Source organism: Cryptomeria japonica, chromosome 4, assembly GCF_030272615.1.
Source record: "Cryptomeria japonica chromosome 4, Sugi_1.0, whole genome shotgun sequence".
Lineage (NCBI taxonomy): Eukaryota > Viridiplantae > Streptophyta > Pinopsida > Cupressales > Cupressaceae > Cryptomeria > Cryptomeria japonica.
This window is the reverse complement of record NC_081408.1, coordinates 658,302,387-658,330,317: the sequence shown is the minus strand read 5'-3', so window position 1 is coordinate 658,330,317 and position 27,931 is coordinate 658,302,387. Positions and strand designations below refer to the sequence as shown.

Here is a 27,931-nt window from a genome sequence, read left to right as displayed (position 1 = left end):
AACACAGAATTTTATGGTGGTTCACCCAAATTGGCTACGTCCACATTAATAGGGGAATTCTCTATTAATCTCTGTTCTCTTGTTACATTCAATAATACACAGCAGCAAATATATATAATGGCTCCAATACATAAGGCTCAAGAAGCTGAACAGCCAAGTGAATTGGAGGGAAGAAGACTATTGGTGTTTCATATTCCACAGAAGGATCTCGCAACCTCATTAAACTCCTCGACACAATTTTTCCCCGTTATGTCGTAGAGAGCAATTTGGGAAGGCAAACAACCAAAAGGAGGAACACTAAAAATGGCAAGTTTAGTAGCACCCTCTCTGGAAACATTCTGTTCACAAAACAATACATTTATGCTTCCAAGAATTTTTTAAAGTAAAAAAAAAAAATGTAGCTGCATGCGAGAAAACTTTTACCCATATAAATTCACTTAGAGACTCGAGAAGCATATCCTGGAGCTGTTCGACGGTATAAATTCCCCTGGTAAAAGGATTTAAGTAATAGTTATTGCAAAAGTCATTAGTTCCTGAGTTTAAACTAAATAATGCTTCAGAAACGGTCATGTTGGCAGTTTCATGCCCAAATAATCTTGCAAGCTGTTCTTTATAGCGCCTGAAATTTTCAATTTGTTTCTCCAGTGGCAAAACACTCTGCAAATACAAAAGATCAGACCTAAAATCTCTGGCCCCTCGTTAATGCAAATCTTAATAAGCATTCAAAACTTATGGAACAAAAGCATTGAAGAAGGAAACGTTCTAACCATAGGAATAGAAGTACTGTCTGCTAATCCTGAAGCAGATGAACCAAAACTGGCACCTGTCAGCAGCTTTTGTCCTTGAAATGCGGGATCCAAATATGCAGGCAGCAAATCTGGAAGTCCCAACAGTTCAGCTATATGATGGTATGCAATCCAAAAGATTAAAAGTTAGTAACCATTAAAATAAAAAGTCAATGAAATTAAAAATGTGATGTTTATATCAATAATGAAACTGAATGAACTGTGAGGCATAAGATTAAAATTACATAGTTGGTCTGTAACTAATCTTCCATTTGTAAATCTGCCAGTAGGTTGACCGTTTGGGAAATCTCTTCCGTAGGGAGGGAAGTCAGCTCTGACAAGAGTAGGAAGAACATTATTGTTACCGGTATCTATTCCTGAGTCTCCAAACACGTAATACGCTGAAACTAGCCGTTCGGTTTGTCCTTCCGCCCGAGGGACATAAAATGTAAGAAGAAGTAAACTTAGAAAAAAAATGCTGAAAGCAATATAATCTCCTTCCATAACAAATACAGAATTCTCTAAGACTTCTGTATAACATCTCAGGCCTTTGGGGTACCTATATAAGAGTTAGATTCACGAATCATTTATATATATTTGTTAACGTTGCTCAGATAACTTTCTGGTTTAGGACGGTGTGCATGCACTGCAAGCTCTCCGAAATAAATCTGCATCTTACACTGTCCTTTTTTTTTGTTTCACGTTTCTGTTAATGATCAGACCAAAGTCAAGGAACAGTTTATAAGCTGTTTCACGTTGTGTGAAAATAAGTCTGGTAAGCTGTCTCTGGCTTACTGAAAAAGATTTGTTACGACTTAAATTATTTCAAGGGAATGGCGGTTTAAAGTACGAAACCTAGTCACTCTCATGGCGGTTTTAAAGTACGGAACCTTCACTCCAATTGCGGTGTTACATTGTCAAATTACATGAATAGCAATTAATGTGTTATTCATGTATTTGTACGTCCTAAAAAGAGTGTAAAAAAAAAAGGTTTTTGCATTTTCTTTGGAATGATTTGGTTTTTGGTTGGCTGGATGAACGATTCGTTAACTGAAGCTCTTCTTAAATGAATTTGTATTTCCTTATGTGATTTTCTTGCTAGTAATATTAATGTTAATTGAACTTGTGGCTATCTAGTAAATTAAAATGCAAAGCATAAAAAGAGTTTTCAAAAAAAGTTTTGAACGTTTTCTTTTGTATGATTTGTTTTTCAATTGGCTGGATGAACGATTCGTTAACTTTTTTTTCCTTACAAATAATCAATGCACCAGTTTTCAAAGTCCACTACTTTGTAATTGGACAGTTAACTATTCTTGAGTTCGAAATGTTTGTGTACATTTAAAAAAAATTCTTTCTCATTCTTTCTGTTTTTTTAAATAAAGTTGGATAAAATATATAAAGATAACAATACAAAAAGGAGTTGTAAACAAGAATGTAATTAACAATCAGTCTAAAGAATCATTACATAAACATTAAGAGTCAAATATATGTCATAAAAAGCATAGCCCAAACAAACCCTAGTTATTCGTGTAGAATTATAGTTTTAATCTATTTAATTAATTTATTTGAAGTGTTAATTTAAATTTTATCATTTGGATTTGTGGTAATGGTATAGTGTATTAGTTAAATTTGTAGTGTTGTGATTCTTATCATTGAAGTTCAAATTTTTATAAAGCAAGGCTAGTCCATTTCTTTATAATTTTGTTTCTTTGGTCTAAATTGTAGTTGTCATTTAGATCTTTTGGTTTGAATTAGAATTTTTTATTTTGTAAGTAAACTTTTCTTACATGTAACTATTTCTTACTGTTTTCTATGCTTAAAGTTTAAGTTTTGTGTGAGGACATCATATTGCATCATTTATGATAATCAAGTAATTAGATTGATACCACATATTCACATTAAAACATTACTAAGTTTTGTGTCATGACATCATATTATATCATTTACAATCATCAAATAACCATATCAATATCACATATTCACATTACTATCAATCTCAAAGTTTGAATTTTTTTATCAAGACATCATAGTACATTATTTACCACCATCAAATAATCACATCGACACCACATATTCAAATCAAAACATTACCATCACTTTAATCTCTACTCAATCTTATTTCCTTGCAAATGGAGTTGCTGATTTGGGAGGTGATAGAGTAGATTTGAGTGACTACAATAGAATTATCTTAGTGTTGATCTTACAGTGAAAGGAAAGATCGATCCTCAAGCTTGTAAGAGGTGCAAAATATTGTTGAAAAATATTATCTATTATGTCTGTGTACTTACCTAGGCAGATACAAGCGGAAAACTCATTAGAGAAGTACAGATCGGGAGTTTTTGTCCAGAGTGAATGCCATCTAGCTAAGAGGATGAAGGAATTTATAGTATCTTGCAACGAAAGATTTGATAGAATTTCATATGATAGTAAGTTTGTTGGCATTTGGCATAACTGATAGAGATGAGGTGATGCAATTGAAGATTGATGACTGCACCGGTAATGGATAGAAGTCTATTTGTGATGAAGAGATTAAGATTTTGTGATTAGATAACATGATCAACTATTTGCATTGTCATTGATGGCAACTAATGTCAAATGATGTTTCTGATGTTCCTGATATTTTGTTTTCTCATCTAAGTGATTTGGTTTACCGAAGATAGGGTTTACTGGCAGAGAACTGAAATCTGTGAAATACGACTATAACCGGTAAACCATAGATGTTTTCATTGAATCGATCAATCGACGATGATTGGTGATTTGCGGTTTGGGAGGTGAGCTTGTATCATATAAAGGAGTATCTGACTGGAACCGGAACTCGTGAAGATCACCAAAAGGCGTGTTTGAAATTTCTAATGAAGTTTTGCTAAGGTTTTAGTAGGGTTTAAGACCAGTGAAGAAATCATCAAACCGGTAATGATTTCTGTTATGATGGTGATCAACGATGAGTCTACATGAAGGTGGTAACATGGCACAACCCGCGTGAAAATATTTAATAACTGTTTTGGCACGATTCAAGGAAGAATTTCTTGGGAATCAGTGAAATGCTTAGTAGAGTGTTTTGTGGTTTTGACTTTGGTACAGATCAGTTTTTCGTGATGGGTTCCAATCAACCAATGGTTGATATCACATTGTAATTTGTTGTAATGATCTATATATCGATTTGTGATGATCTCTTTTGATTTGTATTGAAAAATCATGATGTAATTAGGGTTTAGTGGCCGACCTAGTTGAGATGGCTATTTAGGATGGCACTATTGATGTTTTTGATGTCGGTGATCTTAAAGAATGTGTTGAGCCATCCAAGTGAATTGTGAGATCTGCCTGAGAGTTGCAAAGTATTGTGCATAACTCGATTTGATCAAACAAGTAGAGAAGTGCAAGGAATAGATCATTTTCTTATTGTTGTTCCCTAACAGTTGCAATAGGTTAAATCCCTTAACAAGGTAGGTCCTAACAAGCCTTAATCATTTAAGTCCCTTAACAGGGCATCTCCCAAAAGGGTTTTAAATCCTCTCATGAGGTTGATCCTAACAGATCATCAAGCTCCTAACTAGGTTGCTATGAAAATCCCTTAACCGAGTCACTCCTAACAAGGTTTGCTCCTAACAGGGCATATTGTAAGCTCCTAAGAGGGCATACTTGAGAAGAGTACAAATATTTGTGGGTGCCAACTCCCACCATGATTTTTCCCTATTTGGGTTTCCACGTCAAAAACTTATGGTGTTCATGTGTGGAATGTTTTTCATGTGATGTTCTTGTTTATGTTTCATTTTATGCATTATTTCAGAGACACTAGTTATGATGTTTTATCAGAGGTTTATTAGAGGTTTATCAAAGGTTACCGATATTGATATGTGTTGTTAGAGAAAGTGTTTTGATCTGATTGATTAGGATATAGAGTTGGTAAATGATCGAATCTATATGATTGCTTTGGTGATGAAAGTATTGGTAAATATGGTAAATGATTTGATTAATGTGTTAAGAAAATCTGATAAAGAAGTTGTTAGATCTGATTAAAGAATTTGAGATATTTGTTAAATGGTTTCAGATCTGATATAATTTTGATTTTGGGTTTAAATTTTCAACTGGTCTTAATATTGAATCACCTCCCCCTCTCATTATTAACCAGATCCTCAAATGATTAACAATTGGTATCAGAGCTTTGGTCCTCTATGTGCAGAAAGCCTAACTGCTTAAGGAAAAGATTCTGAGGAAGTCAAGATGATAAAGAAAGAGGGTCCTTTGTTGAACAAGGATAACTATAAGATCTGGAAAGATAGAATGAAGATCTACATCAAATGTCTTGGTGCACAATATTGGAAGCAAGTTGAAACAACATATGTTACTACTCCCTTGACACCGGATGAACTCAGAGAGAAACAAGATAACATGCAAATCGTAGAAGCTATTGTAAGTACTTTATCCGATTCAAAATATATCGATGTTCAAGGATTGGAAGATGTAGGTGAGGTTTAGGAAAAGTTAGAGATAATCTATGGAGGAGATAAGCATGTTCAAAGAGCCAAAGAGGAAAGCTTGAGAGGAAAGTTCAATGACATGAGAATGCTTGAAAGATAAAATATTGCACAGTATGGTCAAAGAATCAAATAAGTTGTTGGCAGCATAAAGAATTTTGGAGATAAAATAGAAGATGATGCTATAGTAAGTAAAATTCTTAGAACTCTTCAACCTCAGTATGATATAAGAGTATCCACAATTAAAGAACTTAGATCTATTTCAAAAGATAAGGTAACTGTTGATTTATTGATTGGTAAGCTTACAACTTTTGAGTTAAATAGTTTTGACAATAGTGTGACAAAATCTACTGAATCTACCTTTAAAACTTCTGTTACCGGTTCATCTGCTAGAAAAGGAAAAGATATATGTCAAAATCATGAGTGCAGGACAATTCATGGAAGTAACCGAGGAAATGAAGACAATGAAGATCAAGTGATGGAACTTGAGGCACTGTTAGCAAAGAGATTTCCAAGAGGCACTAGTAAGTATAAAGGAAAGCTACCTTTAAAGTGTTTCTCTTGTAGTCAAATTGGTCATATTGCTGTGAACTGCCCTAACACCGATAAGAAAGAGAAGTTTAGAAGATTCAAAAGAAAGGGAAGGAAACATTGTTATGTTGCAGTTAATGAACACGTGACCGATGAGGAGTCTGAAGATGAAGATGACAATGAAGAAATTGTGTTTGTAGCCATGAAGGACGAGCTGTCAGATGAAAAGGCACTAGTATCTCATATGGAGAATAGTGATGAATGGATTATAGACAGTGGCTGCTCACACCACATTACCGAAGATAAAAGTAAGTTCATAACCCTTAATGAATTTGATGGGAGTGTTGTTAGATTTGGAAATAACTCTCCTTGCATGGTGAAAGGTAAAGGTTCAATCTCTCTAAATGGGAAGACTAATGCTAATGATATGTTCTGGGTTGATGGTCTAAAACATAATCTTTTAAGTGTTGGTCATCTCAATGATAAAGGTTATTTTCTTGAGTTTAAAAGTGGAGTCTGTAGAATTCTTGAAGGTAATGGTGAACTGATTGCTACCGGGAAGCAAACTAGAGGTAACTTATTCCATTTGAATAGTAATGTTAATAATTGTCTGGTTGCAAGAATGGAAGACAGTTGGTTATGGCTTAAAATATGTTTTCATGTTAATTTTGATAATCTGGTTAAGATAAGCAAGTCAAGTGTTGTAAGAGGATTACCCCAACTTGTCAAATCGGATACTGTGATATGCAAAGATTGTCAAATTGGTAAGATGACCTCTATTTCTTTCAAGAACAAGAATTGTATTTCTAAGAATGTTTTAGATTTGGTACATACTGATGGGTGAACTCACAATACTGGTTTCCACTTTTTGACCAACTTTGACACTTAGATGAACATTTTGAAAAAAACCTTCACTTTCTGACACCTATAACTTTTAAACCATTAAGAATTTGAAGATGATGTAGACTAGTGATTTGTAACATCTTGTTTTTAGATTCTAAATATATGTTTTTCAAATTTTATTGATTTTTCCATCTCCCTCAAAATGTAGTTTTTTACAACAAACAACATTTTTTAAGAGTGATGTGCATCCCGAAACACATAACTTTTTTTTAATAAATGATAAAAAATTAATTCTTTTGAATTTTGGTTTGTAACATCAATACCCAAGGCATGCAGTTGGTTTGATAGCGATATGTTGAATATTTTTTATTTTATTAAGTTTTGAAGAGCTAATTATAATTTATATATAGGAGTACGTTTGAAAACATAACTTGTTCTATATATATCAAAATTCAATTTTATTTTTTTGGTTAGAAAGAAGACATCAATACCTAGTGCATAGATATTTTTCAATTTTTTTTGAATTAGTTTACTATTTTTCCCAATGCATTGAACGACGAAGTTCATGTTTGGTGAAAAACCTACATTCATAAGAAACAGAATAAAAATATATTAATGAAATTAAATATATTAAAAAATATACTATTTGGAAAGCTTATAATAAGGACTAAATACTTAAAAAAAAAAAACTTCTAAATGAATTCATTTGACCCCCCTGTAGCTAATGTAAAATTGGTTTTTTATCAGCATTTGATAGATGCAAAGGAGACTCCATTGCAAGTATGATTTAGAAGTAGAGAGGTTCTATCAAAGAAATTTTGATCTAAGAGCCTTTGATCTAACTCTCTTTAATTAATTACTTCAAATGGAACCTCTTAAAGGTTAAATCATTATATTTTCTAAAAAATGTATGGTTTCAACAAAAATCAGGATGTACCAAAAAGTGGGAACCAACATTGTGAGTTCACCCTAATCTTTGTGGCCCTATGAGAACAAAGAGTTATTACAGTGATAGGTATTTCATGATCTTCATTGATGACTATTCTAAATTGATGTGGGTGACATTTTTGAGAGAAAAATCAAAAGCATTTAGTAAATTTAAATCATTTAAAGCTCTGGTTGAGAAGGAAACTGGTAAGAACTTGAAGTGTTTAAGATCAGACTAAGGAGGTGAATTCACATCTGATGAATTCGTTAAGTATTATGATGAACAGGGTATAAAGAGACAGATGTCTTCTCTGAGGACACCACAATAGAATGGCATAGCAGAAAGGATGAAAAGAACAATAGTTGAAGCTACAAGAACCATGTTATTACAAGGTGATGTATCCAAAATGTTTTGGAGAGAAGCGGTCAGTACTTCTGTATACACTTTAAACTGGGTACTGGTAAAGAGAGGTAACAATAAGACACCCTATGAGCTATGGTATGGAGAAACTCCTTGTGTCAGTTATTTCAAAATTTTTGGAAGTCAATGTTTTATTAAGAGAGATAACTACACTGAGAAATTTGATGCAAAATCTAATGAATGATTTTTTCTTGGTTACTCTTCTAAGAGTAAGGCATACAAATGTTACAATAAGAGAGATAAGAAAATTGTTGAAAGTGATAATGTAAAAGTTGATGATCTATCTGATAAGTATGAAGGTACAAGTAGATCAAAACCTGAAAAGGATGATAATGAGGAAAAGTGTGTGATCATTGAACTGAAGGCAAAGAGTAATGAAGAACCGACAAATGTAGAATTAGATGCTCAGCCGGTAAGCAATGTCAGTGAGGAAAAAGATGAAGAACCTGATGTAGAAGATGCATAACCAACACATGAAATACCTAGATATGTCAGATTGAATCATTCACAAGAGAAGATAATTGGTGATAGGAATGCATGTGTGCAAACTAGGAGAAAGATCTGAGAGACCTCATGTTTGATTTCTACAATAGAACCCAAGACAGTTAAGGAAGCACTAAAGGATGACGATTGGGTTAATGAAATGAATGAAGTATTAGATCAAATTGACAAGAATCAGACATGGTCACTTGTTCCTAGACTGGAGGATAAGAATGTAATTGGAACAAAATGGGTCTTTAGGAATAAATTGGATGAAGAAGGAAGAATTGTAAGAAACAAGATGAGGTTAGTTTGCAAAGGGTATGCTCAAGAAGCAAGTGAGGATTATGGTGAAACATTTACACCAATTGCTAGATTAGAAGGTGTAAGGATGCTACTGGCATTTACTGCATATAAGGGATTCAAATTTTATCAAATGGATCTCAAGTCAGCCTTTCTAAATGGGATTCTAGAAGAATAAGTATACATTGAACAACTAGATGGATTTTCTTTTACTGATGATAAGGACATGGTGTGTAAATTGCACAAAGCACTATATGGTCTAAAGCAGGCACTGAGAGCATGGTATGAGAGATTACATGCACATTTGATCAAAATTGGATTCCAATGTACCAGTGAAGACAACAACATTTATTTGAAGACTGATGTCCAGACAAGATACTAATAACAGAAGTGTTTGTAGATGACATAATTTTTGGTGGAAATTATGATGTGTACGGATTTTGTTGATATAATGAAAAAGGAATTTGAAATGTCTCTAATTGGTGAAATAAAGTTCTTTATTGGCTTACAGGCCCAATAATTGGATGGTGGTATCTTTATTTGTTAGACCAAGTATACCAAAGAAGTGTTGAAGACTTTCGGCATGGAAGACTACAAACCAGTAGGACCACTGACGTTGGCCGGCTGCAAGTTATCAAAGCAAGATGATTCCCCTACTGTTAGTGAAAAAGATTACAAATCTATGGTTGGCAAGCTACACTATGCTGTTCATAATAGACCAAACATGGCTGATGCTATTGGATTAGTAGCTAGATTTCAAAAAGAGCCTAAGGCGATTCACATGGTGGCTGTGAAGAGAATTTTTTGGTATCTTAAGGGCACCATAGACTATGGTGTATGGTATTCCTATAAAGGAGATTTTACTTTGGATGTCTTTATTGATGTTGATTGGGCAGGTAATGTGGATGATTGGTAAAGAACAATTGGTGGAGCTTTTCTACTTGGTGGAAGATTAGTGGCATGGATGAGAAAGAAACAAACTTGTGTTTCTCAATCTACAGTTGAAGCTAAGTATGTAGCTGCATCCATGAATTGCACATAGGCATTATGGATGAGACATGTGGTAGAAGGATTCAAGATAGATATGTCTGAACCGATGACTATCTATTGTGATAATACAAGTGCAATAAACATTTCTAAGAATCCACACTTTATTCTAGAACCAAACACATTGAGTTGAAGTATAATTTCCTAAGGGAAAGAGTTCAATAAAAAGAGGTGAAGATGGAATATGTGAAGAGTAAAGATTAGTTAGCTGGTATCTCTACTAAGCCCTTACCGAAGGCTACCTTTGAGTTTCTTAGAGGTAAACTAGGGGTTAGACCCCCACACCGGAAGAACTAGAATGCTGGAGATGCATCAATCCTATGGATTTCAAGTTTATTTTTCACTAAGGATTGATGAAGGTGTAGGCTACTCCTTTGGGGGTGAAAGTCTGATGTAAAGTTTTGATTTGAGTAGTAGAGATGATGGAAGAGGCGGCATCAGAATTGAAGATAAGTGATACATTTATACCTTTCACATTGTTGTCAAAGGGGGAGAAGAAAATAAATCAGATATGAGAGAAGAAAGGATAAGAGAGAAGTTAAAAATCAGAAGGTCAGATTGAGAGGAACATTGGTTAAGGGGAGATGACAAAAAGAGGAGAACCGACAGATGATGTGATACTGACAAGCAAGTTGCAGATGATGATGTTACCCCGATTGTATATCTGAGTGGTGTTGCCATCAATGCTAAAGGGGGAGATTGTTGACATTTGGCATAACTAATACAGATGAGGTGATGCAGTTGAAGAATGATGACTACACCGGTAAAGGATAGAAGTCTATTTGTGATGAAGAGATTGAGATTTTGTGATTAGATGACATGATCAGTTATTTATGTTGTCATTGATGGTAACTGATGTCAAATGATGTTTCTGATGTTCTTGATGTTTTGTTTTGTCATCTAAGTGATTTGGTTTACCGAAAGACAGGGTTTACCAACAGAGAACTGAAGTGTGTGAAATAGGACTTTAACTGGTAAAGCAGAGATGTTTTGATTGAATCGGTCGATCGACGATGATTGGTGATTTATGATTTGGAAAGTGAGATTTTATCATGGAAAGGAGTATCTAATCGAAACCGGAACTTGTGAAGATTACCGTAAGGCGTGTTTCAAATTTATGATGAAGTCTTGCTAAGGTTTTAGTAGGGTTTAAGACCGATGAAGAAATCATCAAATTGATAATGATTTTTGTTATGACAGTGATCGACAACGAGTATACATGAAGGTGGTAACATGATACAACTTATGTGAAAATATTTAATTACTATTTTGGCACGATTCAAGAAAAATTTCTTGGGAATCAACGAAACACTTAGTAGAGTTTTTTATGGTTTTGACTTTGGTACAGATTGGATTTTCGTGATGGGTTATGATCAACGAACGGTTGATATTGCATTGTAATTTTTTTTAATGATCTACATATCGACCTGTGATGATTTCTTTTGATTTGTATTGCAAATTCATGATGTAATTAGGGTTTAGTGGCCGACCTAGTTGAGATGGCTATTTAGGATGGCACAGTTGATGTTTTTGATGTTGGTGGTCTTAGAGAATGTGTTGATCCATCCAAGTGAGGTGTGAGATTGGCTTGAGAGTTGCAGAGTGTTGTGCATAACTGGATCTAATCAAGGAAGCAGAGAGGTGAAAGTAACAAACATTTTCATACTGTTGTTCCCTAGCAGTTGCAGTAGGTTAAATCCCTTAACTGGGCAGGTCCTAACAGACCTTAATCATTTAAGCCCCCTAATAGGGAAACTCTCAAAAGAGTGTTAAATCCTCTCACGAGGTTGAGCCTAATAGATCATCAAGCTTTTAGCCGCGCTGCTAGGCAAACCCCTTAACTGGGTGACTCCTAATAGGGTCTACTCCTAAGAAGGCATATTGTAAGCTCCTAACAAGGTGTACTTCAAAAGAGTACAAATATTTGTTGGTGCTAACTCCCATAGTGGTTTTTCCCTATTTGGGTTTCCATGTCAAAAATTTTTGGTGTTCATGGTGAAATGTTTTTCATGTGATGTTCTTGTTTATGTTTCATTTCATGCATTATTTCTGAGACATCAGTTATGATGTTTTATCAGAGGTTTATCACAAGTTACTGTTACTGATATGTGTTGGTAGAGAAAGTGTTTTGATCTAATTGATGAGGATATAGAGTTGGTAAATGATCAAATGTATATGATTTCTTTGGTGCTGAAAGTATTGGTAAATGTGGTAAATGATTTGGTTAATGTGTTAATTAAATCTGATAAAGAGGTTGTTAGATCTGATTAAAGAAGTTGAGATATTTGTTAAATGATTTCAGATCTGATATAAGTTTGATTTTAGGTTTAAAGTTTCAATTGGTCTTAATACTGATTCAAGCCCCCCTCTCTTAGTATTAACTGGATCCTCATAAGATTAACAAAGTTATCTGCCAAGCCACTTAGCATGTCTTTCTCTAGGGCCATTGCTTGCAACCCACCAGCTTAAACTAAACACCAACCACTATAGATTTGAGCAATATTTTTTCAAATTCTTTACTAGTCGCTTAGCTTATCTTCCTATGAGGCCATTTCTTGCAACCCACTAGGTCAACGTAATTACCAACTACTAAAGAAATAACCTCACATACAGAAAGCAGTTTAAATGAGTATATTTAATGGGTGATCGTAAACGCTCAAGATAAGAGAATCTACTATCTTGTATTGCATATCTGATTGTTGGATTTTGAACTTTAAATTTCATAATGTTTAACAATGACAATCGATTAGGATTTTATGGACTATATGTCTAAACTACTATATTTTCTCTCCAACAATGTTGATGATGGAGCAACGAAATTGGACCAATAAAACCTACAATCTCAGGACTAACGAAATTAGCAAAATCTGTTGGTGTAAATAAATATTCATTATGGATATTATTACACTTTACTTAAGTTAACTTAGGATAATGCATTTCTTTGTAGTTTGGATTTGAGACACTTAGGGAAGTGTGCACATAGGGATAGAGCTTGTAGGAGAAATTCCACCTTTTGTGGTCTTGTTTTGTTGTTACACTCTACATTCGGTGGGTCATCCACCTTTTGTGGAATATTATATTATTTCTCCTACCTACTCCTAGTATTTCTTACCTACCCTTGTTTCTCATTGAGCCACATGTCATGATTGTGTGCTTGCACATCCATATGGCCTTGCCTATATAAGAAGGCCTATATTTGTTGTATTGGTGAATCCAGTTGATCATTTTCATATTGATGAGAATATAGTTTGTTCTTGTCATTCTTTTGTCTCTATTTTTATACTTTTCATTGTGCCCTTGGTCTTAGCAAAATCTCACAAAATCATTGGAACTTTCAGATCCCTCAGCTGCGCCAGAGGTATGAATATCATGATTTATAGTGGCATAGGAGAAAAGCATAGCCAGACTCAGATAGACAAGGGAAAAATGAAAGTAAATTTCAAGTCACTCAACAAGGAAGGAAAGGGAAAGGAAGTTAAAGCTTGCATTACATAAATTACAGGGGGTTGGAACATAAATGGACATTCCTAGGTAAATTTAAGAAACATGAGATCCTGGTTCCCATTTTAGGCAAGATCTATTTCATGGCAGGTCTTCCCCAGGTAATGTAAATCAAGGAAAATGATGGCTGGGACAAACCTACCTATGACTCGAAGGTTGCCTTATTTTTCCATAGGAACAAATAAAATTCCTATTCAAGAGTTTGTAGGGAACAACAATCACAGTTTTAGGAGGCACTAAAAAAATCTAGTTATTGGGATCGGTAGAAGGAACCAAGATAGACTGATTTGGTTTGATCAAAGATGTCAGAGATCAATCCATAACCATAGTCGAACCCTAAGAGGAGAATCATCTAGATTTCTGCAAAACCCCAAGGAAAGGCGGTGGAAGTTTCATCAAGGAACTGAAACCCAAATACCCCTACAAAGAAGTCTTTGGACGAGAAAGCATTTGGGCAACAAAATCTTTGTCATGCCCTTCGATCTCATTACAACAGTAGTAAATAGGCTAAAGGAGCTAGCCTTAATTGTTAAATGGGGAGGAGAAGAAGAGGAAAAAGGGAATTAGGAAGAAATAAACCAATGGTGGAAAGAAAAATACCTAGAAAAGTAAGCATCTAACCCCTCCAAAATGGTTGTTTCTTGATTGAATGTATAAATCTATATCTAAAACATTAGATCCTTTGTGGTAGTCCTAGCTTCTTTAAAGGCATTAGTTTTATCAAAATAAATTGGAGCACAAACTTTGACTCGAGAAATTTTATGGTCAATAAATCCTTAAAATGGGTGAGTTTGGTAGGCCTTCTGAAAACTGAAGTGGGGAGGCTATCATTAGAATATGAGATGCAGTGGGTTCCTTCATATGAATGGATGAGGATTTCTTAAATGGAAAAATAGGAGATTCAAAAAAGATTTGTGTAGAGATTGACATGAATCTAGGGATATACAATGAGTTGAAAATTATAATAGATGGGGGTAGGTGGAAGCAAGCAATAAAAAAATTGAATGAAAATTACCCAGAGCACTTCTTGCATAGAGAAAAAATGCAAGGATCTTAAAAACCCTAGGTATAAATGAGGTACTAGATGGTTTAGACCAAGGAGTTATGTACCTAGGGAGTAGAAACATAGAATGAAGTCCTCTTAAGAGAAGAAAATAGGAGCACCAATCAGCCACAATAACAGGGGAGATTTAAGGAAACATAAAGGGAGGTATGGATAATAATCCAGTACAAGACATAAATAAGGAAGTTGAATTGGTAGTATTACTAAAAGAAATAGATGTTTTAAGACAAATTATTTGTCAAAATTTAGAGGAAGTCAGACATATGGATAATAAAGAAGAAATAAGATGTGAGATTGACCCATTAATTGTTGGGAATAATCCAAGGGATAAGATGAACATCTAGAATACTAGCTTACACCTGATGGCAGATGATGGAAATTCACAAATGGTAGAGGAGGAGGGTATGAAGGAGAATAGCACTCAAAGATTAGAAGAGAAAGGGAAAGAAGAAAATAAGATAGCCATGGAGGATATAAGTGATGAAGATGAAGGGGAGGAATATAAAGATTGAAACTACATAGATGCAATGAGGATTGAAGAAAGGTTTTTGGAACAAATTAAATCTAAGAATAGGGGCCCTAAGATCCTTGAGAAAAAGGGTAAAAAGAGAACCACAAACAAATCCAAAGTGAATCTCTATCATATAAGACCACAAAAGAAAAAGGAAATCTAATGCAAGCTCTAGGAAGGTGCTCAACCTTCCCCAATCACAATGAAGATCATTACTTGGAATGTTAGGGGAATTAATGCCTCTAACAAATGACATTTAATCAAGTGCCAAATTGATCAAACAAAAATAGATATATGTCTCCTCAAAGAAACCGAACTCATAAAGGAGGAGAGTGAGATAGGGCTTAGCCATTAGAATCATTGGAAATGACACTTCATGGGATCAAAAGGAGCTTAAGGGGGTTTAGGTGTCTTATGAAATCCCTATAAAGTAGAAGTTTCAGTAGTGGAAGATAACAAATGTTGGATATTGCTTAAGTGGAAAATACTACAAACAAATGAGGTTTTATTTGTAATCAATGTCTATGGCCCAACTCAAACAATACATAAAAAGGAATTATGGTTACAACTATCAGATAGGCTTGAAGGCCTTGTAGGGGAAAGAGTATTGTTAGTAGGGGATTTTAATGCCACTAGAAGTAATTAATAGAAGCTAGGGGGATTTAGGAAAATTACAATGGTCTAAACTGACTTCCAACACTTTATAGATATTAATAATTGTATATGGTGAAAAGTGATGATAAACTATTGTAAAACCATAAAGATCCAACCACAAACAATATAAGTCCTACAATGAAACATTCACCAATACCAATAGAGATACCTAAGATCATGCAAATAAAAAAAATAAAGCAATATTACCATTCACATGTCAAGTAGGGTTTCAATCTCCACTGTCTCCTATCTCCATTGATCTTGTTTGATATATTCACTCTCAGATTTTATGTGTGCACAAGAGCTCAACAAAGAACAAAAATATGGTTAATAGCTTGGTTGCAAGAAGGCTTGATTGTATCATTAGGTGATTAGATGATTAGCTGATTAGGGTTAATAATGAAGGAGAGTATCCTCTTATATACAGAACATTGTAAAAAATGGAGGGATAAGATTAAAAGGTGAAGAGGATAAATTGTCGGCTAGAATTAAAGGGTAGGTAGAAAAAATAATTAAATTATAAAGGGGGTAGATAAGAGAAGAATTAAGAGATGAGTGACATGTGTCATGCGTAGAAGAGGCTAATGAATTAATTAAATAAATAAAGATTTATTTAATTAATAGAGGAAGTGGGATCAATTAAATAAATAAAATATTTATTTAATTTAGGAAAAGGATAATTTAAATAAATAAAAGTATTTATTTAAATTAAAAAGGATTAGAAGAGGATTAATGAATTAATTAAATAAATAAAGATTTATTTAATTAATAGAAGACATGACAATTAATAGATTTATTTGTTTATTTAATTAGATAAGACAATTTTAGGTGTCTATATTTTGCCCCTCTTTGAGACAATGCAACTTGTCATGTTGACTCAAAGAAGATAAGATAAATTGATATAAAGTCTCCCATGATGGGAATAATATGCCCCCTCAAGAGATTGGATATAAATATTTGAAAAGATTGCAGAAAATCTCTCGATAAGAAAGAAAGGCTAGAAGGGATTGACAAGATAGGGTGACAAGGTCATGTAGGAAAAATAATGACTCAAGATGAATCAACAGAATCATGTCTATGTCTTAAAGGGCATAATTGATAGTTGTGTGATGAACATACACTATCAATTGGATAAGTTGCTAAGAGGATTCACTCAAACAGGTGCCCTAGGGAAGTCAAACTGAAAACAAGGCTAGAATTGACAATTATGTGATAAACATACGTTGCCAATTGGATAAGTTGTTGAGAGGATTTACCCAACAAGTGCCCTAAAATAGGTAGGTTTGATAAGCTGAATATAGGATAAGCCGTCAAATTTATAAAATCTAGTGAATGCTTTAGCAAAATAAGATATAGTGCAATGTGACAAACATATACACGAGGATGCAACACCATGTAATAGACATAAGCACTAGGATAGAGCCTGATGAGTAGCACCATGTGATGGACATAGGTACCACTAGGCAAGGATATGATAAGATAAGAAACACTATGTGATGAACATGAGTACCACTAGGATTGACACAATTGATTTGATTGGATGCAGGAGTATTTACTCCAGATTGAGTGTAGAGAGAGATTCCATGTGACATATTAATTACAAACAAATTTGACTGCTGAGGACCGTACCGTGATCAAGGAGATGGGATTGAGACTCATTATGTATATGCTTGAGATTTGGGCAAACACAAGACTGTTAACTGCTTTGGTGAAAAGATGGTCCTGAAAATTTTGCAGGAGGAGATAGACGAGATGATCTAGGGGCTGGTCCTTCAGGAGCTTAGATTCCTTTGAGGCCAACTGGCTTTGAGGGAGGGTCTTTATCATAGTTCTCTTGGATCCATTTTGTATAAGTTTTTATATGATGATATAGAAACCTTTGTGTTATTTTGTAGCCATATGGGATTTTGACATCATTGTATCATGACACTTTATTATTTTTTGATATATATGAGAGGATTTATCCTTGTGGCAGCTATATGCATGTGTTCCTATGTGATGCTTCTATATAATTTATGATGATTTTATGATTATTATGATATGCAAATATGTACATGATGAAATGCAATATGTTTTTGTTCTTTCATGTTTTATATTCTATGCATGATGCAAATGTGGATGTACTATATGGTATATGATTAGATGCATGATGGAATGTATGATAATGATATGATATGATTATTTACAAGATAAGATGCATGATGTGTTATTAGTTTGGCATTTTATGTTGTATATGAGAATGCAAATACTGACCAATGATATATGCAAGATGTGATACAATTGTGATATCTATATGTATGTATGAAATGCTAATATGTGGTAATGTAGGTGCAAACTACACGAAATGTAGATATTTTTGGCATGTCATTATACTCAGTCATGTGATAGCAGGATATGTGGAATCAAGAAGGATGATGGGGATCAATCAAGAAAGGGGGGTGGAAGGTATAAGATAGGGAAGGGAAAGAGCTTCTTAAGGTATAGATTTGACACAGAAAGTCATTGTACCCATTTGCATGGAGATCAGATAGTTGGAAACAAGGAATATCCTAGTTCATACTAGACTCATAGTGTCCTCATATCCTTGGACAAGTCATAGAATTACTAAGAGACAAACCACAAACAACAAAACAATAGGTGAACATATCCCATCCTTGCCTTTCTAGTCAAAGACATCCTAGAGATATAATGTCTAGTTAGAGACATCTTGGAAAAGCTAAAACACATGTCACCAAAAGATAAAAATCAAAAGAAAACCAAGACTTGAAACCAACACACAATGAGATCTTCAAGCTATTTGTGTTTCTTCCCACATATGTTTACATGTTTGATTTGGTCACAATATTGTCATCCTGATAAAGGACAAATTATATTGAAAAGCCATGTTGCTGCCAAAGTTTGCTAAAAGATTTGATTTGTTGAAAGCCCACTGTTGCTTGTGTCTCATCTGAAACTGATTGAATCCATGAAACTGATACTTTATTGTGAAGAAGAAAATAAATTTATTGTGGATCGACGATTCAGATGAATTTTTACAGCAGACTGTGTGTGAAAAGTAGGAGGAAGAAAAAGATGATGCTCCTCAAAACATGTGATGTTCAGGGTACCACTTCCATCACTAGATTTAGGATTTTTCCCCATTTATAGATTGGACCCGATATATTATAGAAGGAAAAGGTGAAAAGGGAGGTTTATTATGAGTGGCTAACCAATCTTAGGTAGATCAATAACAGGCCATTATGGGAATGGGTAAATTTTATTATGAATGGATAGGCTGTGAGTGTGTGCAAGGTGAAAGGATGAGATTGAATCCTGAAGGAGGGAGGATAAATGTCTCTACACATGGCACTGGTAACTTGGTTTTCGCCATGGTACTTGCCCAGGGTGCCACCGAAGTGGTTTTCACCATTGGATGAATTTATTTCTCTTTACTTTTTTTGATTTTTTTCAAAAAAATTTGTGTCACAAGGAGCCTGTTTGCCAGGTTTTCACCAGATAACGATTTTTATATTTTTATGATTTTTTTTGTATTTTTGATTTTTTTGTATTTTTTGATATTTTTTGATTTTTCTTGTATTTTTGAATTATGATATTCTGAAGAGCTATGTGTAAAACCTGCAAAGGTGCATGTTGTTGATTGGATCTTCCAAAGGTTGTCCATCTAGTGTTGAGAGCTGATATGCACGTGATCTATAGACTGCTATGATGACATAAGGACCAAGACAATTTGGTTTGAACTTGCCCCTCTTCTCTCTATCTTGTCGATTCCTAGGATTCTCTCTCATTACTAAGTCACCTACCTCTAATGTGCAAGGCTTTACCTTATGATTGTAGCTACGATGTTCCTTGAATGAATGATGTGTTGCTCCCTTGATTGTCTTCCTTGATGAAGGAACTAAGGTAGAATTACTAATGTATGGACTACGTAGGCCCATATGCATGTCACCTAAAGAAGTCTGGGCATCCATAATAATAAAGTCCTTCAAGGAAGTTCCATTAAGGATAATTGATGTGATGTATCACCAAAAGGGAATGGATGTGCTGAAAAAGTGGATGAGTTATGAGGGATTATTATTGTGAAAACAAGTGAAAGTAGGATAGCACATGGAGACTTAGGATCAACAAGTATTCTTTTTGACTTGAAATTTTAGAACTTTTTCCCCCAATTATTTTGGTATTAGGGGAGATCAACTCTTGTTCTTATTCCTTCATAGGATTTTTATCCTTGACTTTGATTTTTGTAGAGTCCAATAGCTTTTGATTTTGATTTGGACTAATCGACTTCTCTTAATTTTTTACTTTTAGATTTTTTTTTAAAGGCTTGATTTTTGATCCTCAATTAGTAAGGGCTTTTATAATTCTTGTTGATCCAAGTCTAGGAGTGGAGTGGAAATGGAATGAGTGGATGAAATGGTAAAGCTATATGAGTTCTCAAGAGGGCTAGCGATATGCTCAATAGATTCTTTGCTGGAACCACTCTTAGGATTATTGATATCAAGAGCTGCTTGTACCACTAGAGGAGATTTGCATTCAACTTAGTAACCACAACACTAGGTGGTTCATACCCAATTTCTTGATATTACAAATTGTTTGTAGGTTTTTCATGTTGAATAAATGTCTTAGGAGATAGTGGTGTTAGGTCCCAGGAGGGACAACTGAGAGGGGGGGGGGGTGTGAACCAGTTGTGAACTAGTTGTCAATAAATTGTAAACCAAATGATAATTATTCCAACTTAAAATTAATGTCGGTAAACCAAACTTAAGTGTTGGTAAAACAAATTAACAAATATAGTAGTACGAGTTTAACCTAATGCATGAAACATAAACAAAAACAATATCCACAACACATAACACAAAGATTTTGACATGGAAACCTGGTAAGGGAAAAACCATAGTGGAAAAACTTACCCACAATCAAATGATACTACTGCAGATAGTATGTGTATACAAATGGGGTCTGCACATGCAAAAAGGCCAACTTCCTAAAGATCACTGCTCAATCACAAAATAGGAGTCACATTGACTACATAATTGGATGGTTAAATCCAATGATAATGTATTGCTCAAAATAGCATCTCCAATGCTGGATTCAGTACCAGTTAAGCTCTGAACATGAGTGTCAAAACACCTTCATAGCCTTCCTTCAACCTTCAAATAATGTCCGCGCGATTCGCACAAGGATCTGCTTATTTTTGCTCTTCAATATTCGAATACACTCATACCATAACCATATCCTGATCTTCTATAAGATCTTACAATCATTTATACAAAACCTAAGACTAAAGATATTACAGTTAAATCAATTACAAATAAGTCTTGATGCCATACAACATGTCAGCTCAATACATTTACCACAATATCAAATCAATAAACAATCTCCATAACGTGTCGTGCTGATCTGGAGTACTGGTCCATAACCTAGATTTATCTACTGGTAAAGGAAAATCTATCAACCCGATTAGACTAATAAGTAAAACACCAAAACCAAAATTCCAATCCATGTCTTCGACATAACCAAATGATCTCCAAATTATCATCACTGTCGGTGAACCATATAACCTGCCAATGAACTAATAGGGAGAGCCTTAATTTACCGCCAACTGGAGTTCTTTGTTGGTGAAATCCTATTCTCTATTAGGGCCCATAGTCTTTTCCTATGTACTCCCCTACCAATAGTTTGCTTGTTTCCCCTTCCTCAATCTCACAAGGTAATCTTGCTCAGTATATCCTTGCAGGGGTCCGGGACAGCAAACACTTGCTCTCTCTCTTTGCAAAACCACCCTTCATGTTTAATTTGGAAAACCTTCTTCTTTCGGTTACAAAATGACTAAGTTCTAGGGATTATAGACTTATGGATCTTCTTCTAGTTCTCAATAGTTTCCTACCCTGCAATTTATCTCCTTCACACTACTGACACCTAGCCAGACTATCACCAAGATCACCTAGGGCCAATTTACTATTAATCGATTGATTAGATTAAGTGACATGACTTGATAGTTATCGACATAACACTCTAATGAAGCTATCATATGATATAATGCAATAACAACCCTATGCCATTTTCTGGTTTCCCCCTACAACTTCTCTACTCTTACTGTACATTTTTGGCTCTTCCTGAAGAACTCCAATGGCCACGTGGATCCCATGGTGGAGGTTCAAGACAGAGCCATATTTACAATGTGGATTCAAAACACCAAAACGAACAACAAAAAGGAAACTTAAATTACAAAACTGTAATGAATTCTTAACAAAACAAGACAGTACAACACATAGCCAAAGAAAACTAGAAAACCGATTGCATGTATTTCTTGTAGTATTTAACCATCCAACATCCAACCTTTTACAAACACCCATTAGGTCTTTTGAACATTCCATTCATCGTGAAACACAGATGGTTACAAGCTAAAAAATAGTTTCAAAATGGTTATCGACGTAGCCTCAGAACTTGGCTTCTGATGCCCATTGCAAAGTTTGTACTTTTTCCTTTGGGCATCGAGATAGCAAGAAATCCCTTCGTCTGATAGCTAATATCAACTTTCCGCACTTTGAACTTCCTGTCGGGTCTTCGGCATAACATCAGAATGACTACCGATGGCCGACGTCTTCACACTTCTGCTTCAAACTTTCCATCGGGTCATCGGGTCATCTAGTAGCATGACATTGTGCTTTTTTGATGGCCGATGTCTCCAAAGTCGACCTCCTCTACTTGTGCCTTGTTATTGGGTTATCGGGGTAACAAGAAAACACTCCTCCCGATACCCGATAACTCTTTCCTCGACTAGCACTTTCCTATCAGGTTTGCAGGATAACAAGAAACCATTCTCCCTGATACCTGATAACTCCCATCAGGACATCGATGTAGCATGCAACAACTCCTACCAATACCTGATGGCTCATTGGGTCATTGGTGTAGCAAGAAAAAGCTTCTGTCGATACCCGATGACTCCTCTCCAAGACAATGCTAACCCATCAGGTCATAGCGGTAACTTGAACCGGCTCCTTTCGATACCCGATGACTCAAGAATAAACAACCCATCAGAATAGGTTATCCCAATGCACTTATGGGATACTATTTCAAACTAAGAAAACACACATTTGAACCTAATCACACCAAAATTGTTGAAAACTTTGAAAGTACAACCAAAACTGGGTGCTCTTGCACCTTTGCAGAAATGGCGATTACCATTTTCTGGTTTCCCCCTACTACTTCTCTACTCTTACTATACATTTTTGGCTCTTCCTGAACAACTCAAATAGCTACGTGGATCCCATGGTGGAGGTTCAACACAAAACCATATTTATATTATGGATTCAAAACACTGAAATGAACAACAAAAAGGAAACTTAAATTACAAAACTGTAATAAAAAATTAGCAAAACATGATAGTACAACACACAACCAAAGAAAACTAGAAAATAGACTGTATGTATTTTGTGTAGTATTTAACCATCCAACATCTAACCTTTTACAAATGCCCATTGGGTCTTTTAATCATTCCATCCGTTGTGAAACATAGATGGTTACAAGCTGAAAAAGAGTCCCAAAATGGTCATCAACGTAGCCTCAGAACCTGGCTTTTGATGCCTATGGAAAAGTTTTCACTTTTCCCTTCAAGCGTCGGGATAGCAAGAAATCCCTTTGTCTGATAGCCGATGTCGACTTTCTACACTCCGCACTTCCTATCGGGTCTTCGGTGTAATATCAGAACAGCTACCGGTGAACGAAATCTTCACAGTTCCGCTTCGCACTTTCCATCTAGCCATTGTGTAGCATGACCTTGTGCTTTTGTGATGGCTGATGTCTCCAAAGTTGACCTCCTCCGCTTGCACCTTGTTATCGCGTTATTGGGGTAATAAGAAAACACTCCTCTCGATACCTGATAACTCTTTCCTTGACTAGCACTTTCCTATTGGGTCCACAGGATAACAAGAAACCATTCTCCCCGATACTCGATAACTCCCATCGGGACATTGGTGTAGTGTGCAACAACTCCTGTCGATACCCGATGGATCATTGGGTCATCGGGGTAATTTAAACCAGCTCCTTCTGATATCCGATGACTCAACAATAAAAAACCCAGTAGAATAGGTTATCCCAATGCACTTATGGGATACTATTTCAAACTAAGAAAACACACATTTGAACCTAATCACACCAAAATTGTTGAAAACTTTGAAAATGCAACCAAAACTGGATGCTCCTGTACCTTTGCAGAAATGGCGATTGCCATTTTCTGGTTTCCCCCTACTACTTCTCTACTCTTATTGTACATTTTTGGCTCTTCTTGAATAACTCCAATGGCCATGTGGATCCCATGGTGGAGGTTCAAGATAGAGCATTATTTACACTATGGATTCAAAAAACCGAAATGAACAACAAAAAGGAAACATAAATTACAAAAGTGTAATGAAAACTTAACAAAACAAGATAGTACAACACACAACCAAAGAAAACTAGAAAATAGACTGTATGTATTTCCTATATATTTAACCATCCAACATCCAACCTTTTACAAATGCCCATTGGTTCTTTTAAACATTCCATCTATCGTGAAACACAGACGGTTACAAGCTGAAAAAGAGTTTCAAAATGGTCATCGACGTAGCCTTAGAACATGGCTTTTGATGCCCATTGCAAAGTTTTCACATTTCCCTTCGGGCATCAAGATATCAATAAATCCCTTCGTTCGATAGCCGATGTTGACTTTCTGCACTCTGCACTTCCTGTTAGGTCTTCGGTGTAACAGCAAAACGGCTACCTGTGACCAACGTCTTCACACTTCCACTTCGCACTTTCCATTTGGTCATCGGGTAGCATGACATTGTGATTTTTCGATGGCCAATGTCTCCAAAGTCAACCTCCTTTGCTTGCGCCTTGTTATCGGGTTATCGGGGTAACAAGAAAACACTCCTCTCGATACCCGATAACTCTTTCCTCGACTAGCACTTTCCTATCGAGTCCGTTGGATAACAAGAAACCATTTTCCCTGATACCCAATAACTCCAATTGGGACATCGGTGTAGCATGCAACAACTCATGCCGATACCCAATGGCTCATCGGGTCATCAATGTAGCAATAAATAGCTTCTGTTGATACCCGATGACTCCACTCCAAGCCAATGCTAACCCATCAGGTCATCGGGGTAACTTGAACCGGCTCCTTCTGATACTTGATGAGTCAACAATAAACAACCCATTGGAATAGGTTATCCTGATGCACTTATGGGATACTATTTCAAAATGAGAAAATACACATTTGAACCTGATCACACCAAAATTGTTGAAAAACTTGAAAATGCAACCAAAACTGGGTGCTCCTGCACCATACTCCCCTAATGAGAAAGAAGTCAAGTGACTCCATGGGGCAGCACAGAGGAGGTAATTTCGAGCTTTGAAAAGTATACCTCAGGGACCCAAGGGGCCTCAGATTCTGGAAGATGCTGCCGTTTAACTAAATGCTCCATATAGGTGGTATGCCTGGTCTTCTTGAGGACTCATGAATCCAACACCATTTTGTCTTGTGGGCTATTTATCGGTGGTAAGGGTAGGTCTGAAAGTTCCTATGAGACCTCTGAAAATCTTTGACATTCTTCAGGAAGTGTACCCTTATATGGTACCAAGTCTGCAACATTGAAAATAGGAGATAAAGCCATGTCTCTGGGTAGGTCAAGTTTGTAGGCATTGTTTCCATACTTGGCCAAGATCTTACAAGGTCTAATTCTCCTCATTTGAAGTTTTCTAGGGACACCTTTTTGAATTCTTGCTTTGTTCAAGTGAACCATTACCAAGTCCCCAACAACAAATTGTACATCTCTTCTCTTTTCATCTACTTTGTCCTTGATTTTCTGAGAGTTGTCTAGTAAAGTTTTCCTAACTTGCTCATGAATCTCCTTCATGGAGTGAGCCATGTCAACAACATGCCCACTTGGTTGTCCCATCTCCTCAATTTCTCTAAGCTCCAAAACACCTCTGGGATGAAGGCCATAAACTACTTCAAAAGGACTCTTATCGGTTGATCGATTCACACTATCATTGTAAGAAAATTCATCTTGATGAATGATCTGATACCAAGCTTGCCCATACTCCTTTGTCAAACATCCGAGAAGGTTCCCCATTGTTCTATTTACCACCTCTATTTGGCCATCCGTTTGGGGATGGTATGCTAAGCTGAAAGACAAGTTAGTTCCCAGTCTCTGCCATAAAGCTCTCCAGAAATGTCCAATGAATTTTGTATCTCTATATGACACTATACTAATGGGTAAACCATGAATCCTAATGACCTCTTTGAAAAAAAAAAGAGCAATATGACTGGCATCATGAGTCACCTTACAAGGAATAAAATGGGCTATTTTACTGAATCTATCTATGACAACATAGATGCTATCAAATCCAGATTTGGTCTTGGGTAAACCAACCACAAAATCCATACTTACACACTCCCATGTCCTGTTTGGGATAGGTAAAGGTTGATACAGTCTAGCCTTAGAAGATGTTCCCTTAGCTCTTTGACAAGTTTCATATTGCTCCACATATCTCCTGATATCCCTTTGCATCATTGGCCAATAGTAGAATATTTGAACAAGTTCCAAAGTCTTATTCAAACCAAAATGCCCACTCAAGCATCCATTGTGTTTTTCTTGCATCAAATTTTCTCTCATAGACCCTTTGGGCACACAAAGCTATCCTCCTTTGGACAAAAGTCCATCCTGCAAAGTGAAATATGCATATTCATTGTGAAAATGATTCCTAAATTCTTGGCAAACCTTGTAGGCAGTAGCAAAATCTTTATCTTCTTCATACAAATTCTTGAAACTATCCACTCCAATGCTTTTGAGCTACACTTCTTGTATTGTTAGTAACCTCCTACTCAATGCATCAACTACCTTATTACATTGTCCTTTCTTGTGTTTGATGGTAAAAGTATATGACTACAAATACTCTACCCATTTGATATGCCTATGGGTTAACTTTTCTTGAGAATTAAGAAAGCTAAGAGCTTGATTATCAGTGTAAACCACAAATTCCTTAGGTAGAAAATAATGCTTCTATTTCCTAAGTGACTGGACAAGTGCATACAATTCCAAATCATAGGAATAATAACTTTTCTTTACATCATTGAGTTTCTCACTGAAAAATGCAACTAGTCTATTGTCTTGACTAAAAACTGCTCCAACCGCTATGTTGGTGGCATCACATTCAATTGTGAAAAGTTTGTCAAAGCTTGGTAGGATTAGTACCGGTTGTGTAGACACCTTTGTCTTCAAGAAATCAAAACCATTTTATGCTTCCTTTGGCCATACAAACTTGGTTCTCACACCTCCCTTGATTATCTCTAACATAGGTGCACATATCTCACTAAACCCTCTGATGAAGTTCTTGTAAAACTGAGCCAAACCGTGAAAACTCCTTACTTCACTTGCTGTTTTAGGAGTAGGTCAATTGATTATTGCTTCCACCTTTGAAGTGTCCATTTTCAAATCACCACCTGAGATTACAAACCCAAGATACACTAATTCCTTTTTCATAAACTCACATTTCTCCAAATTGATGGTTAGTTGTTCATCATATAGTTTTTCCAATATAATTTCTATATGCTTAAGATGCTCATCTTTAAACTTGCTAAAAATTAAGAAATCATCTAGGTAAACAACAACAAATTTACCAATGTAGTCCTTGAGTACTTCACTCATGAGCCTCATGAATGTGCCAGGGGCATTGGTGAGTCCAAATGGCATAACAAGCCATTCATAAGTCCTTCTATAGACTTGAAGGTTGTCTTCCATTCATCTCCCTCCTTGAGTCAGATTTGGTGGTAACCACTCTTGAGGTCTCTCTTGGTAAAATACTTAGCACTCCCCAGACAATCCATGAAATCTTCAATTTTGGGAATAGGAAATCTATACCTTATTGTAAACCGATTGATGGCTCTCAAATCAATGCATAATCTCCAAGTACATCCCTTCTTTGGTACCAACACAGTGGGCACTACACATGGCCTGATGCTTTTTCTTAGTAGGCCATTGTCCAAAAGCTCTTGTATTTGTTTAGCTACCTCCTGATTCTGCTCTAGTGTCATCTTATAGGCTACCTTATTAGACAAAGAAGCTCCACTTATGAAGTCAATTTGGTGATTGATGGCATGTTGAGGAGGCAACATTGCAGGTGTTCCATCACTAATGATCTCCTTGAACTAGTTTAGTATCTGTTGCACTTCATTGGGAATGCATACTTTATTTTCCTTGCTTTCTTCTTTAGGTTTCACTACAAGTGAAAACCCCACTCCTTCTCCTTCCTTCAGGGTGTTAATGAACTACTTCTCACTAACTAGCAACACATTGGAACCCTTAGGTCTACTTCCTTCATCATCTTTTAAGGACTGAATTTTGTAAG

At 35.7% G+C, this 27,931-nt stretch overlaps 1 protein-coding gene across 1 annotated transcript; it reads right to left on the bottom strand.

Annotated features, from left to right (window-relative positions):
- Positions 1-188: 188 nt before the first annotated feature.
- Positions 189-25,656, bottom strand: LOC131875304 (GDSL esterase/lipase APG-like). The gene is made up of 6 exons (XM_059219384.1): positions 25,417-25,656; positions 1,433-1,491; positions 1,031-1,344; positions 768-898; positions 424-657; positions 189-338 (listed from the first exon to the last, which is right to left on the bottom strand). The coding sequence occupies exons 1-6, from the start codon at positions 25,654-25,656 to the stop codon at positions 189-191; spliced, it is 1,128 nt and encodes a 375-aa protein (XP_059075367.1).
- Between the last annotated feature and the right edge of the window lie 2,275 nt (positions 25,657-27,931).

Coding starts and splice junctions, on each gene's coding strand:
- LOC131875304 (XM_059219384.1), bottom strand. CDS start 25,656: ATGGGGAACCTTCTCGGATGTTTGACAAAGGAGTATGGGCAAGCTTGG. Junction 1,492..25,416: donor TGAAGGAGATTCATGAGCAA/GTTAGGAAAACT, acceptor GATCATTAACAG/AAACGTGAAACAAAAAAAAA. Junction 339..423: donor CTCTAAGTGAATTTATATGG/GTAAAAGTTTTC, acceptor TTTTGTGAACAG/AATGTTTCCAGAGAGGGTGC.